The sequence below is a fragment of the Chelonoidis abingdonii genome, chromosome 3 (assembly GCF_003597395.2).
Source record: "Chelonoidis abingdonii isolate Lonesome George chromosome 3, CheloAbing_2.0, whole genome shotgun sequence".
Classification (NCBI taxonomy): Eukaryota; Metazoa; Chordata; order Testudines; family Testudinidae; genus Chelonoidis; species Chelonoidis abingdonii.
Genome location: NC_133771.1, coordinates 86,129,898 through 86,146,281, shown reverse-complemented (window position 1 = coordinate 86,146,281; position 16,384 = coordinate 86,129,898). Strand labels below are relative to the sequence as shown.

At 47.1% G+C, this 16,384-nt stretch overlaps 1 protein-coding gene across 4 annotated transcripts in view; it reads right to left on the bottom strand.

The window, feature by feature from the left end:
• Nucleotides 1-10,547: 10,547 nt before the first annotated feature.
• The window catches only part of AFG1L (AFG1 like ATPase), a 151,550-nt gene continuing 145,713 nt past the window's right edge, over nt 10,548-16,384 (bottom strand). For all 4 annotated transcript variants that reach the window (XM_075063874.1, XM_075063875.1, XM_075063876.1 and 1 more), the window contains 3 exons: nt 14,253-14,393; nt 11,982-12,095; nt 10,548-10,850 (listed from right to left, as the gene is read on the bottom strand). In XM_075063874.1, coding sequence (XP_074919975.1) covers nt 10,722-10,850; nt 11,982-12,095; nt 14,253-14,393 — 384 coding nt within the window. In that variant the 3' untranslated portion in view covers nt 10,548-10,721. The remainder of the gene's footprint in view (nt 10,851-11,981; nt 12,096-14,252; nt 14,394-16,384) is intronic.

Sequence of the window (16,384 nt, the reverse complement as noted above, 5' to 3'; positions counted from 1 at the left end):
CCTCGATTCCCTCCGCCCGTCCGGCTGACCAAGATGGGCCCCCTTGATGACCCGCAAGCATTCTTGGTGACCTTCGAGTGGGTGGCCCAGGTTGCTGGGTGGGTCCCTGATCAGTGGGCCACCCTGCTGGCCCCGTATCTGACGGGAACAGCACAGACCGCATACCGAGGCCTCTCTACCGCAGACGCCAAGGACTACCCCTGGGTGAAGGCGGCAATTCTGAAAGCGTTAGATGTCACTCCAGAGACCTTCCGGCAGCGGTTCCGGAGCCTGACCTACAGCGCGGGCGCCCGGCCCTGGCTGATAGCTCAAGAGCTGAGGGATTTATGCAAGCGGTGGCTCCAACCCGACTGGCGAGGCCCCGAAGAACTACTTGAGCAAATTGTTCTGGAGCAGTTCCTCCACGTCCTCCCATCCCGGGGAAAGGCATGGGTCCTCCGACACCGGCCCCCGATGGTGGCGGCCGCCATCACCCTTATGGAAAACTTCCTGGTGGCCGAAGCCCTGGTCGGGCCAGCGCCGCAAACTCACCTGGCCGGGCCCGATCGCCCCCATTCCGAGAAAAGAGGGAACGCCTGCGACGAAGCACAAACGTCCCCCCGGGGCCAAGAACCCAAAGGCCCGTCTCACCAAACCCCTGCGGGCCCCGAGACTCGATCGGAACACACGCAGTGGAGTCCCCCTGCGAGCCAGAGGAATGGATCAGTCCGGTCCGGACGGCCCGAGATCGGACCCTGCTTTGCCTGCAGCAAGTGTGGACACCTCCAACGGGACTGCCCGGAGATGGAGTGCAACTTCGGGCACGTCTGCGCCGGCGAAAATCGTGCCCGATCACCACAGGCACCCAAGGTCACCATGCCCGTAGTTGTCGGTGACTTCCAGACGCGGGCCCTGGTTGACTCGGGCTGCGGACAGACTTTAATCCGCCAAAGCCTCGGCGTCGCTGAAGACCCTCAACTAGGGACTATCCAATTGCAGTGCATCCATGGCGACGTGCGACCGTATGCCAGTGCCCGGGTCCCCCTTTCCGTGGCTGGGGTCACACGGACTCTTGTGGTCAGCCTGGCCCCACGACTCGCCTACCCTGTGATCTTGGGGCGGTACTGGCCCGAATTCGCGGACGTTCTGAGGTCACACACGCAGGAAAGCCCAGAGATTACCCCCGCCTGGGAAGGGGACTGCGTCGCTGAAGGCCCTGCAAAGGAGACTGACGAGACGGAGCCTGAGCGCCCGGCCGACGCAGTAGGGAAACCCCGGCTGACGGTAGCTGAGAGACCCAAGATTGACACAGACTTCTGCCGGGATCAGAGGGAGGACCTCACCCTGGGCTGGGCGTATGACCAGCTTGCAGCGGTCAATGGCACCGTGATCGATCCAGCCCGGTCTAAAAGCTGGCCCCACTTTGACTTACGGCGCGACCGTCTCTACTGGGTGGACCAGGATCCCCGCACCGGGGAGGTCCGGACGCAACTGTTAGTGCTGCATTGTCACCGACGGACGGTAATGAGGCTGGCCCACGATGTCCCCGCGGCCAGGCACTTAGGGCAGGAGAAGACCCTTGCCCGGATTTTGTCCCGCATATTCTGGCTGGGGACGCACCAAGAGATGCAGAACTACTGTGCCTCCTGTCCAGCGTGCCAACTGACCACCGCCTCACGGACAGCCCCAGCCCCTCTGATCCCCATGCCCATCATGGAGACTCCGTTCGAGCGGGTGGCGATGGACTTAGTGGGGCCCCTCCCGAGAAGCCGGGCTGGGTTCCTCTATATTTTGGTCATCATGGACTATGCCATCCGCTTCCCCGAAGCCATTCCGCTCCGGAGCATCACCGCAACGGCCATCGCCGATGAGTTGATCAAGGTCTTTGCTCACGTCGGCCTGCCCCGGGAGATACTTACTGACCAGGGGACCAACTTTACCTCCCGGTTGCTACGACAGGTCTGCGCGCTCCTCGGGGTCAAGCAACTGCATACTTCAGTGTACCACCTGCAAACCAACGGCTTCGTGGAGCGGTTCAACCGTACCCTGAAGGACATGATGCGCAAATTCTCCCCCAAGTACCTGCGCCAATGGGACCAGTTGATCCCGCCCCTGCTCCTGGCCGTCCGCGAAGTGCCCCAGGCCTCCACCAAATTCTCTCCCTTCGAATTGTTGTATGGCCGTTGCCCGAGGGGGCTCCTGGACCTCATGCGGAAGACCTGGGAACAGACCCCTTCTCCTACTCAGGGGCTCTTACAATATGTCTTCCAGCTTCAAGATCGTCTCACCCAAGCTGAGGCTTGCGCAAACTTGAAGGCGACCCAGGAAGCCCAAGCCCAGACCTATAACCGGGAGGCTCGGGCTTGCGAGTTCCAACCCGGAGACCGAGTGCTGTTGCTCTTGCCCTCCGGTGGATCCAAGTTACTGGCCCACTGGCAGGGGCCCTATGAAGTGATTCAGAAAGTCGGGCCGGTCACCTATGAGGTTAACCAGCCTGACCGCTGGAAGAAGACCCAGAGGTACCATATTAACCTCCTGAAGCCTTGGCAGGAGTGAGAGGGGCTCCTGATCAACCCCTGCCCCCCTGAACCGGAACTGGGACCCCCGGCTGCGCCGCCTGACGACCCCACGATGCCCCAACTCGGGGAGTCACTAATGGAGGAACAGCGGAAGCAAACGGACTGCCTCTTGCAGGCGTTTCGTAGAACCTTCACCGCCCAGCCAGGCTGTACAACCCTCGAACACCACACCATCCAGACTGAGCTGGGGGTGGTGATCCGAGAGGCGACAAGGCCCCTACCCCATCGGATGCGGCACATCATAGAGGAGGAAGTTCGGGCGATGCTAGAACTGGGCGTCATCAAACTGTTGCAGAGTGAATGGCGTAGCCCCGTGGTCCTGGTCCCCAAACCAGACAGTACCCAGCGCTTCTGCATCGACTTTCACCGCGTCAATTCCGTTTTGAAATTTGATGCGTACCCGATGCCATGAGTAGACGAGCTGCTAGACCGCTTGGGCGAGGCCCGCTTCCTCACCACCCTTGATCTCAGCAAGGGGTATTGGCAAATCCCCCTTGATCCCGCCTCCCGAGAAAAGACCGCATTTGCCACATCCTCGGGCCTCTACCACTTCACCCGGATGCCCTTCGGCCTCCATGGGGCTCCGGTGATGTTCCAGCAACTTATGGACTGCCTCGTTCAGCCGCACCATGAGTACACAGCCACATACCTCGACGACATGGCTATTTACAGCGAGCGCTGGGACAACCACCTAGACCGGGTAGCCGCAGTCCTGCGGTCCCTACGAGACGCTGGATTGACCGCTAATCTGAAGAAGTGCCGGGTCGGTTGGCAGGAGACCACCTACCTGGGATACACTATCAGCGGGGGCAGGTGAGGCCGCTCGTGGGAAAGGTCCAAGCCCTAGCCGCCTGCCCACCCCCCATCACGAAACGACAGGTAGGCCAGTTCCTCAGACTGGCAGAATACTATTGGAGGTTCATCCCCAGCTTTGCGTCCAGCTAGCCCTCAATGGGTGGTGTGGACCACAGCGTGTGACTGTGCCTTCCAGGCCCTCAAAGACTGTCTCTGCCGGGAACCTGTCCTATACAGTCTGGACTTCTCCCGCGGGTTTGTCCTCCAGACAGACGCCTCGGAGGTGGGGTTAGGAGCGGTTCTGTCCCAGGAGGTGGATGGCGAAGAACACTCCGTCGTCTACCTTAGCCGCAAATTGTTTCCGCGGGAACAGCACTACATCATGATCGAGAAGGAGGCCCTGGCAGTGAAGTGGGCTTGTGTTGCCCTATGGTTTTACCTCCTGTGGGCCCCTCTTCTACTGGTCACGGACCACGCCGCGTACTTCGTTGGCTGGCTCAGATGAAAAATAACAATATGCGGCTCATGCGGTGGTATCTGGCGCTGCAACCATATGCTTTTATCATCCGCCACCAGGCCGGTAAAGAGCATCTCAACGCCGACTTCTTGTCCCGCCTTGCGGAAGTAGAGGGGCCTGACCCCAATGGACAGGGGTCGGCTTTGAGGATGGGGGTGTGTAGCGAGGAGGCCTCACTCCCCACTGTGCCCAAGAGGGACAAGCCAGAACAGGTGCGGCAGTGGGCAGAGCCACCACCACCTGTCCCCGCCCTCCCCGGAAGTCAAGGGGTGGAACACGAAGTATAAAAGCCCAACCCCGGTGCTCAGCTGGCAGGAGGCTACTGGAGAGGACAGACGCTGGTGCCCGAGCTACTGCCGGGCTCAGCATGCCCTGTGCTCGGTACGCGGAGGAGCGCTGGCCTGACCTGCCCCGTGCTCGGTACCCGGAGGAGCTGCCTGAGCTTCACGACGTCCAGCATCTAGAGGAGCTGCCTGAACTGCCCCACATCTGGTACACAGAGGAGTGGCCTGGACTTCCTGATGCCTGGTACCCTGAGGAGCCCATGGTCTGGGACCCTCCGGATGGCGCTGGTGGATGGCAGGTACCCAGTGAAGGGGAGATTGGAAGTGACCTGGGGGTAGCCGACCCCAGTCAGGCTGTAGATATACCTGAGCCTATGTCAGTGTGTTGTGGCCAGGACCCCCACTGACTGCAGCGGATCCTTGCCGCTGCTAGGGCCCCGGGCTGGGACGCAGTGGAGTGGGAGGGCCTGCGTCCTCCCTGCCACCCTTCCAAGGCGCCACTGTGTTCACTCAGCCCAGCTGAGAGGCCTGAGTTTGAACTGCTTGGGGCCCCGCCCCGCTCCAGGGCCCGGCTTATAAACTCACTGATTGCTGCTCAGCCCTGCCTGAGGGCCTGAGCCTATTGACTCTGGGAAACCAGACAATTACTGCTCAGCCCTGCCTGAGGGCCTGAGGCTATTGACTCTGGGAAGCCAGACTAGTGCTGTTCAGCCTTGCAGAGGAAGGCCCGAACTCCCCAGTGACTTGGCATTGTTGCCTCAACCCTGAAGCCAAGGGACCGAGCTGACAGCGTGTGGCGAGCCGGTCTGGCTCCCCTCCGCCCCTCAGGGAGGGTTAAGCCCCGGTCCCACCCTTCTACAGCTTATTTGGAACCTAACTGAAGAAAGTTCTACTTTAATGTTTGGGGGATTAGAAATACTCATTTCTATTAAGTGCTTGAAACAATTAAATTATCTGACAGCTATTTTACTAGGATTATTATAGATTTATAATGGAATATAGAAAAAAATGTATATATCAAACTCCATTGTAAAGATTTTACTTAAGCCTATTATGTTAACAAAAATACAAGAGCTATCAGATTATTCCTAGAGGACATCTTAAAATAACTTCATAGCAATGTTTTTACTTACTAGTCATTGTTTGCTTAATGTGCACATCTATCTCATGTCTGGACTCCATGGGAAAAAACCATCACTTGTATTTCATTTCGTGACTGTCAGAAATATACAGAATATGCACGCAGTTTTAAGGCCACTGAAGAGTGTGCACAATTTAACTATAGGTATTTTGCTGCTTGTCATTACATGGCTGGCATTTTCCTATCTTTTGCAAATAAAATATTTAAATATAGAAATAAAAAAGGGAAATCAGCATTGATTGGCTGGACCTGTAATCTAGTTGCAGTGCACCACAGGGACTGGAGTTCAAGTGACTTAGGAATGTCATGGGCTGGATGCACTGTGGAGCTAATATGTTCTGTTATTGGAGGGTGGGGGACATATGGAATAATTTAATCATTCTCAAGTAACACTCTCTGGCCAGTGCCAGTGTTTGGCCTTAGAGGCACCCCAGCCAGTCCTCAGCTGGAAGGAAGGTTAGTGCAGTGTGAACCCTCTGAGGGGAAGAGAAGTATTGTAAATAAATGTGTTGGGCCTCAGTTGTAAAGAAATCAGGTAATTTGTGTGTGTAGTCACTGCAATTACCACAGCCAGGCATCCCACATGTTGAAACTACTTGACCCCATCAGTCTGTGGCTGTTGTCCAGACCCAGAAGTGGCAGTCCACCATGTGTTATTTGTCCACAAATACAACACAAAGCTGTGAGCTGCTCCTCTTTGTCTCAGGCTCTCCACAAGTGACCCTGATGGGTTGTTTTTTTCTTGCGGTTTGCTTGTTACTGCAGAGCATGGGTGTGGGTCACTTGCTGGGATTATTTGGGTATATTTCTCTTAATCAATTCCCTGCTGTTGTGTGGCCTCAAGCTATGGTGTACCCCCATCCCTCCTGTTCTCTGCCAGTGGCACATAATAATTTCTTGTGGGCTATAATACATTGGTCTAATTTTGGTTGTTGGGTTTAGTGTGTGGGTGTTGGATGGTATTGATGGTCTATGATATACAGGAGGTCAGACTAGATCACCTGGCAGTTCCATCTGGCCTTAGACACTAGTAGGACTCTAAGTACTTCTGGAATGCCCTCCACTGCCTTTCCATGAGAATTGCAGATGCCTTTCAAAAGCTCCAGCAGAACATTTTCTTGCTGAGCATGGAATGCAAGCTGAATACTGATCCTGACCACTATTTTGTGACAATGTCTTGGAAGTGACACTGGCTCCAGAGGATTTATGGGAATTGGATCTCTTCTCCCATAATTCTCCAGGGCTCACCAACATATTCCAGAAGGCCTTTTTGAAATTTCCCAGAGCCAACTTCTTCTAGGGGCAATGCCAGAGATTTTGGGATAGGTACCCAGAATGCAATGCATTGGGGAAAAGTGTAGAACAGCACTAGTGAGGTGCAGAGCAAAACTGTGGCAGCTAATATGAATAAAAATGGCTCTGGGGGCAAACTGAACTGAGTGTGATTAAACCAGTTTGATCTCCAACCACATCAGATCACTGAGACACAGTTCCATTTTTTAGCTCGGATATAAGCTATTTAGTAGCAGGGGAAACCATCAGAGCAGCATTCTCTCTCCAAGATTTTGGCCCTTCTACTCCCTGCCACACAAAGCGGGAGAGCACATGGGCTGCACCTGTAACAAGTCTTAAAAATAATAGAGATGCTTCACCCAAGTGCAAAAATGCACCTGAAGAACAACATGCAATGAAAAATACTTTTGCAGTCCTGTTTATAGCATCTCTACTGTTGTTCAGATTATACTACTCCTTTTCTTTGGGAGTTCCCATTCAAACATCACATCACTATGAATGGGTTTTTTTCATACTTTACAATTCTCTCATCACCCATTTGGACGACTGAAAAATCTTGTATTTATAAATGTATATACGTATAGACTTCTACAGTTATTTGAAGTACAGGTGTAGGAAACATGGGTGCTTTTCAGTGCCCAGAGATGATTAGAGTGGCAAACCTTGTAGGATTAATACACCCAGCATTTGGCTCCAAAGAAAACCAGGTCATGATGGTGCAATACATCCAGGTATATGGCTCCACCACCTAAAGTATAAGGCCATGAAGCCCAAAGGACTAGTTCCCTTTAGACTGTTTCATGTTGGTGGCTGTTATAGCAGCAGTTTAATCAGGTTGCTAATTGATGGAGAAAGAAAAACAATAATTCTGAGACACAGAAGTATCCACATACCTCATCAGAAGAACCAACGATGAGATGAAAATTCAAACAAAATGTGCAGATTTGGGGATGATCCTTTTATGCTCTGTCTGCAACCTTCTTCCCTATCCAAGGAAACTATTTTGAAACATGCTTTTAAAGATGGTTTCTCATAGAAATAATGTACTCGTCAGAAAGGACGGTACATAGCTTTATTAAAACCAGGCTTAAAAAATATCGAACGCAATTTTAACAAAAGGCAAGTTCATGGTACAACTAAAGGGGACATGGTTACACACTGCAGTTAAGGTTTCATCTCCACTGTAAAATGTAACCATGTTGGAATTAGAGCCCTGCGCAGATACATAAATGTCTATCTGCATTCGAGCCGCTATCTGGAAAAATTATCTGCGGATTTGCAGGGCTCTATGCTGGGGGCTGGGCTGAGGCTCAGAGGCATCCCACCCACCGGAGCCTAATCAGGGAGAGCTGCGGACAGCTGTGGGGAGTCCGTGTGGAGTTGCAGACCCTTCCCCACCTGCCCTCAGCCGGGCAGGGAGTCTGGGGGGCGGGGCCATGGCCAGGGGCTGCTTTCAGCCTCTGCCCCGTACTGTGGGCAGATGCAGCGTCCGCTGTGGCTCCCCGACTGGGCTCCACACTGGCCTGGCCAGGGGGAGAGGGGAGACCTGTGGAGCTGCCCAGGGGCTGTTCAGGCCCCTTGCCCAGGGCAGGTAGAGGGTCCACCCCCGCTGTCCCAGCCCAGTTCTTATCATGGCTGGGCTGCGGCTCTGAGTCACTCCCCTCCCCAGCCGGAGCTGCGTTCGAGAGAGCTGTGGGGAGCTGCGGCAGATCCTCAACTGGGCAGGGGGCCTGAGCAGCTCCCTGCCCAGTGTCCCTGCCCCCCTCCCTCCGCAGCTCCCCGCCCAGGGCAGGTGGAGGATCCTTGCCACGTCTCCTCACAGCTGCCCACTTGGCTCTTACGTCAGAGCCCTGGATGGATACAAAATTTGTATCCGCATCTGCACTGCTCTCCACAGAAATGGTCCACGGATATAAAGCGGATACCCATGGATTTGCAGGGTTCTAGTTGTAATTTTGTCTCGTGACTCAATTGTACTATAGAGTGTGACCAAGTCATGCCCAAGTCGACACTGGCCAGTACACGGGTGTTAATAGAAACAGAGGAGAAAGTGTAGTGTGGCCCAGGCCATAGAACTTTCAGGGTGCAAAGTGCCAAGGGTCCATGGAGTCCCATCCCCACTTCCCCCCTTCTGGCAGGAACACTCAGCTGGCAGTAGAGATGGACTCTTTTTTCTTGTGCTTTGATGGAAAGTCTTCAAAAAGAATTAGTTTTCCCTTTTCTATTACATTTTACTCTCTCCCTTGCATAGTTTCTTTTTTTTTTTAATCACCCTTCTTTACTTGGACCTCACCCCTCTAAGGTGACAAGCACCCTTACCTCCTGCTAAGGCTCATCCCGTCCCCAGGATCAGGTCCTTGGCTTTCAGGCTGTAAGATGAAGCAGCAGCTTCATTAGAATGACAGCAGGCAATACCGTATATACTCGTTCATAAGCCAATTTTTTTTTTTTTTTTAGTAAAAAAGGGAAGCACTAGAGAAGGGAGTTGGCTTATGAACGGGTATAGAGAGGGAGAGGTGGGACACAGCCCCTCCCCGCAACAGAGAGAGCAAGGAGAGGCAGCACAGCCAGCAGAGCCAGAAAGGAAGAGGTAGGGCCAGAGTCTCTCTGCTTCTGGCCATGCTGCTCTCCCCACAACCTCCAAAGCAGCTGCAGCTCCGGGGCTGGCAGGCTGCAGCTGTGCCGCTCGGCCCTGTCCCCCAGAGCAGGCTGTGGCTGCACCGCCGGAGCATACTGCAGCTGTGCCACCTGGCCCAGCTCGCTGGAACATGCAGGCTGCGCTGCCCAGAGACATCCTCTCCAGATAAGGTGGAAAGGGATGGGAAGGGGAGAGTGTGGGGGTCCTGGGCAAGGGGTGGGGTCATGTGGGAGGTGGTCACAGGGGTTACTCCCCTGACTCCCAGCTTCTCTCCCTCAAAAAATTTCCCCACCAGTTGGTGTTCCGGCCCATCAGGGTAAGCAGCTGGCACTCTGTCACTTTGTTTACTTAGGTTTACCTCCATGCCTGTGGCTGGTCAAGGTAAACAAACCATCTCGGATCCCAGAGGCTTATCTTGATGGCTCAGGAGCCAAAGTTTGCTGACCCCGTGAATTATAGGGTCGGCTTATGAACGGGTTATAAACATTTTACATTTTTACTTATCCATCTGGGGGGGGGGGTTGGTTTATAAACAAACCAGCTTATGATCAAGTATATGTACCTCAGGAAACTATCAGAGTGTGATGCGTATCCTTTCAGTAGAAGAGAAGCAATTTGAAGTTCAGCAAATGGCTCCTAGTAAGAGTTAGGAAAATAAAAAGATAGGACACAGGAGTTCTAGAATCTTACAGACTGACTCTAGAGGAAGCAGAGTATAAAATACAAGTAAATTTGATTTGTGTGGCTTTGATCTTTCTTCTGTGCAAGCTGTCATAAATATGACAAAAATACTGCATAAACAACTAAGATGTGCAGCCCCGATTTACTGTGACCCCTGCCTATATGGTTGACTTGTGCTGCAGCCTAAGAAGGATCTTGACCCAGCCAGAGGGCGCTCTAGCTTTTTTGCCGCCCCAAGCACGGCAGGCGGACTGCCTTCAGCGGCTTGCCTGCGGGAGGTTCCCTGTCCTGGGGATTCGGCGGCTTGCCTGTCGGAGGTCCACCATTTCCGTGGCTTCGGTGTACCCACCGCCGAATTGCCGCTGAATCCGCGGGACTGGCGGACCTCCTGCAGGCAAGCCACTGAAGGCTGCCTGACTGCTGCCCTCACAGGGACCAGAAGGGTGCCCCTCGTGACTTGCTGCCTCAGGCACGCGCTTGGAGTGCTGGTGCCTGGAGCCGCTGCTGGACCCAGTTAACCATGTTGAATACTGAAGTCATGCTGTACTGGAGAAAAAAACCTGAAATATAAAAGGCATAATAACAGATCCACAAGCTGGAGGTGTCAAAGAAACCTAACAAAACCAAAACCACAACTTACTAAGCTCTTAAATTTTAAATGTAAACATTGCAGAAGGAAAGTTATGGTCCAGAGGATAAGTGCAATAATAATCAATTCATTTATATTAAAAATGCTTCCAATTCTATTAGAATCTTTTTTCTTTATATACTTTTTTTTGTGTCCTGAGAGGTTTTGTTCATCTTTGAGCTACAACTATTTCTTGCTTCTGTCCCCATCTTTCCAATACTGTTCAGTCTGCATTTCTGTAAGTCGTGAGATAGTTCGTTGAAATGCAAAGATTTCCTCCTCTCCTGTAAACATGGAAAGTCTTCCAGCTGAATCCTATATTGATATATAAAAAACAACACAGAACTGTGAGGCACAGATCTATTTTGATCAGCATCCCATCCAAACTATACCTCTGAATGCTTTAGAGAGCTAAATAACACAAGACAGTGAACACTATAGGGTACCAAAAGGGAAATAAAATGTAAAAACCCTCAAAGTAATGTTAAAGGAAATCCCTGTTTTAGTTACTCAATTCTCTGTTGAAATATGACTAAGCAATATATGTGGGCTAAAAGGAAAATGATGATGTTGGCGCCTACTTCCACTTTTTTGTTGACTGACTCAATACAGAGCTACATTTTCTTGATTGTTTTAACATACAGTTGTTACAGTTTAATGGCTGATTACCCATCACTGGTAAAATACGGTTTTATTCTTTCCTTAAAATTAAATAATAAATTATAACAAATGTTAAGTAATCCGAAACCTTGGATGAATTTAAGCAAATCAGAAGACAAGCAATACTTTTTGGGGGCCAGTATTGCTTGCATTGTGTACACAGTAATGCATGTGGCCAAAAGCTTCATTCGAGTCATCCAAAAAATGCAAAAATTGTAGAAAAATGCTCTATATGGAGTGATCTAGTAAAAATTATTTTAAAAAAGTTATTAGCAATTGTAATAAAACAACTAGGTAGATTCTCTTGTACCAAACAAACTTATTAGGAGCCACTCGGACCAGAATCCAGTGGACAGATTTGTAAGGTAGCCCTGCATCTCTACAAAGAGATACAACTGACAATTTATTTGTTATTTCCACTTGTTAAACGTGAGCTAAATTGATGCCTGGTGCAACTCCACTGAACTCACTGAAATTACATCAGAGTGAAGTTGGGTCAGTATTTTCATAAATTGTTGAGTAAATACATAGAATATTAAGATATAAAATGATTCATAGATTTATGCAAAATGGATCCATATCTATTGATCTATTCCTTGACCATAGAGATACAGTAAAATATGTAATGATAAAAGTAACAACTGTGCTGCATAGATTCTACTACACAGCAGCAAGCCATCTGTTAAATGTTCACTTCATTCTTTCTCCTGCAATGGTGCCATGATTTCAGACCAAAGCCAATTATGCTCTTTTGTTACAAAAGGAGATGATGTTGGTATCACTCACCTGGCTCAACCCCAAATCATCCATCAGTATTCTACTTTCCTCCAGGCCACTGTCATGATGTTCTAGCAGAAACAAGCTTTGGAGAGGTGTCAATGCAGAACAAATAATACGTACCTGAAATAGGGGGAAACGTGTATTGGCACGATTGCTTGTGTTTTACACACATCTTTTATGGAAAAAGCTTAAAAGTACTTCAGTTTGTTTTTCCAAGTATCTTTCAGAAGTTTCACGCACCCACTAGTACTGCAGCTATGTGGATTTATTATGTAATCTCTTGTGAGAGGCCAGTAAATAAATAATGATATTAACTTTAATTAACCAGATCTTTTTCTGAATAACAGTGTGCAGACTTTTTATTCATATGCCATACATGCCTACATATTTTCTAAGACACTGTATTTAGTCCCAGTTCAGCAAGGTATTTAAGCAGGTTCCTAACTTCAGTCACAAGAGTAGTCCAATTGACTTCAGTAAGACTACTCACGTGCTTAAAGTTAGGCAGGTACTTAAGTTTCTTGGTGAATCAGGGCCTTTATGATCATCTTGAAAAAGACTGATATCTCAACTGATATTTCCTGATTGCATACATATTTAAGTGTGTGCATATATAATCACACACAGGATGGAACTTAATATTTTCATTATTCTTTTAAAATGATCAGCTTAAATATGAAATGCCTTTTTTGTTGTTTTAATAGTGCTGATTTTGCTTCCCCCATGATTGAAACCTTTGTAAATCCAAGTGAAGTGGTGCATTTATCATTACGATTCCATTAGCAGTTCTGCAACCTGATTTAAAATCTACAATCAATGTTTCTTCTAAAATTAATATCACATTTTAACAAATATATTAACACTTTAATATTCTCTTCATTATTAGTCCTGACTGGCTGTGCTAACATGCCAATGGTGCCTTCCAAATTAAAATCTAGCATGAGTTTAGCTCCAGAATACTCAGTGGCACATTCTTTAGTTACTAGAATGACACCACCCATTTAATTGTTTATAGCCTGATTCAGTAAAACATCCCTATTCAGGAAGGACAAATAAGGAGATACCTAAATTTAAGCACATGCTTAAGTCCCATTGAAATCCGTGGGACTTAAAACAAGTGCTTATTTGCTTTCCTGAATTGAGGACTTTATAGGAAAGGATTCTGAAATGATGTTTGTTTTAAAACATGGGTGTATTCTGCTAAGCTCACAGTTTTCAAATCGTTAATAATAATTTTTCACTTTAAAAAAAAAACATTTGATAGATTACAAATGTCTAGAAATGACCAGATTTTACTCTAAAGAGAAAGTACCTTTAATAAGGAAAAATATGTACATTTCAGATATGGAAAAAAGCCAAAGTTAGTTATGTTTTTGAAAAATGAAAATAAAGGAAAACTAATTCCCTGAAATTCTGCTTTTTTGAAGACATCGCATAGGATTCTCAATCCTGGAATTAGCTGGCAGTTTTGTGGCATTGTGCCAAGGAGCACAAACCCAAGAGTGAGAGTCTTATAGGAGTAGGTCTGCAAAGAATAATATTTAACATTATTAAATAGTCATAGACAATTTTCTGGACATGGCCATTACTTCCTATTTAAATATGAAAAATTTAAGTGACCTCTTTCTTCTCTCAATACCCAAGCCACTCTTACTAAGGGTAAAGGAAGAAATTAAAATATAGCAGGACCTTGCTAGTTCATGCTAATGCCTGGGAGACCCCTGACCAATTACTGAACCTAGTGGAAAAATAAAGCTCTGATCCTGCACTGAGCTGCCTGTGAGCAGACCCCTCCACCAGCATGGAGCCCCAATAGTGTCACTGGGGTTCTGTGTGGGCTTTGGGGTCAGCCCACACAGAGCTCTGTCCTGGATGGGTGAGCAAATAATTGTGCACTACAGGTGATAACAGGTGATAGCAGTCTATTTGACCTGATTTTTTAAAATGAATGTTGCAACATTTATTGTGTATTTGAATTATTGTAAAGACACCCAGTGAGTCTTGACTGGACGTGGTTATAGCAAATTTTGGAGAATTATTTGTCTCAGTAATATATTACCTCTGTTGTTAAGTCTTTGCCAAAAAATGCAGAGCAACTGCCATTTTTGTGTGTGCCAACTATGCATGTGAGTGAACTAAATGTGAGATTCTATTATAGCTGACAATGTTATCTAAAATAAGATGGTCTTATTTGTTACCTGATGGAAGACAGGATTAATTTATAAAATGGCCAAATAACTTTATAATACATGCATAACTGAAACACTTAGTTCTCACCTTATGATCATAAAATGTATCAATAAGAGTAATGAAGCGGCGAGCTTGGGTCCTTTTTGCTATGGTAAGTAGTGGTATGTTACGAACAAAGACTGTGTCAAAATTCTTAGATATTTCCAAATAGTCACTAGCTCCAACTGGCTGAAATTTAAAAAAAAAAAAAAAAAGTGATCATTGGAAAACCCACTACAGAGAGAATGATGCATTAACCCTACATTTCAAAATACAGTTACAGCATGGTGGATGAAAACTACTCCAAAATATTTCTTATTTTCCTCCTTATATCGTTTGTCTCAGAGAAGCTTCAGTTTCAGTGTCTTCCATTTCTGATTGCCCATTCCTGTTGCGGATGTCTCAACCTAATAGTGCTTGATTGTTTAGAATTTGGCTCCTTTGAAAATTTCTCATCTGCTTCTTGACAATACATTATGACCCCTATGACAATCTTAAACACAATAATAGCAGTAAGCCAAAATCTGCAGAGGAATAGACTGAACATATTGTTTAGCTACAAAGTCAATGCAAATTATGAATAATTTGGACTGCTATTAGGAATATCCATTATTGATGCTTTTCAGTAGCAAAATCAGTAGTCAAAACACAAATCCATAGTTTAGATACTAAATTTTAATTAGAATTGTATTTGACACAACTAAGAGCAATTGTCTAACTTTCCAGATTCTGAAAGTAGGAGGAAGCAGATAAAAACCTTTAGTTATAGCAAAATTTCTGGCAAAACTATATTTAAAAGAGATGTCAAGATATTACATACAGTTCAAAACTTGATCTACCATTAATACTGAATTAAAAGCTTTAATGAAAAATTTATATGTTCATTTAAAGATCTGTAATTATTAACTGAAGATACATGTGATATTTATCTCAGTGTGTAAGAACACACAAGCAAATGTGTTTAAAATGATTTTCTGCATTATTTATACATCAAGACCTAAGCTGTTTGCAGTGTTTTTGTAACCACGTTGGTCCCAGGATATGAGACACATAAGGTGAGTGAAGTAATATCTTTCATTGGACCACCTTCTGTTGGTGAAAGGGACAAGCTTTCAAGCTTCACAGAGCTCTTCCTCAGATCTATGGAGGAGCTCTGTGAAGGTTGAAAGATTGTCCCTTCCACCCACACAAGGTGATCCAATAAATGATAATTACCTCATCCATCTTGTGTCTCTTAAGACCTAAGTTCACAATTGTAAATTTTTCCTGCAGTAGCCAATGATGTCCCCAGTACAGTTAACCCCTATTCTACTGCAGGGAATATTTTATATTGAGCTATTTGTATGTAACTGTGCTTAGAAGAAAAAGTCTTGCACACTGATTTACAACTTATGGGCCAAATCCTATTTGCTTTACTCACCGAGATAGTTCAGTCCCTTGAATGGAACATGCAGGATTTTTCTCTATAAACACAGAAATCCCTTCATCCGTTAATAAAATGCATCTACCTCTACAATTAAATATGTGACAGTGCATAGCAGCAACTCTAAACGTCATCTTAGAACAGGAAGTAAAAAAATGTTATCCAACTGAGACTACCCGGGAAGTTTTTTGTAGGCCAAATGCAATTACCCTACTGGAATTTCACCTGGATCTCAGGGCACACACCTCTCCTCTTGCAAGAAATTGTAGGAGATCTTTAATTACTAGAAGGACCTTGGTTTCAAGTCTCTCTCCCTATAGCCAAAGCATCAGTCAAATGGAAGAGAGCCACAAGAATTACGATCTTGTAGAGAAGAGGTTTTCTATATAAGCTATACAAACAAGGGAGGGTGAAGTTCTGAAAGACATTCCAGAAAGATCTTCTCAAGAAATAGTGAAGCTGAGGCAACCAGTTTCCAGCTCCTTCAGAGCAGAGGAGGGCATGGATGTTCCTAAAACTTCTCTAATATCTCAAGGGTTGCAATGAATTCCTTCCCCTCCCATTCATAATCATGCAACGTTCCTATGGCAACTACAGCAATTACCTACATAATGGAAAAGTAATAATGTATATATGTATTTTAGCTGTTTTTAATGTGTTATATATTAGATATTCACTCAAAAATTAAGCACAGTTTATTTTTCACTTCATTTCACCTCCCCCTTCCATGAGTGATGTATTTCTCAGCTGGAATGTG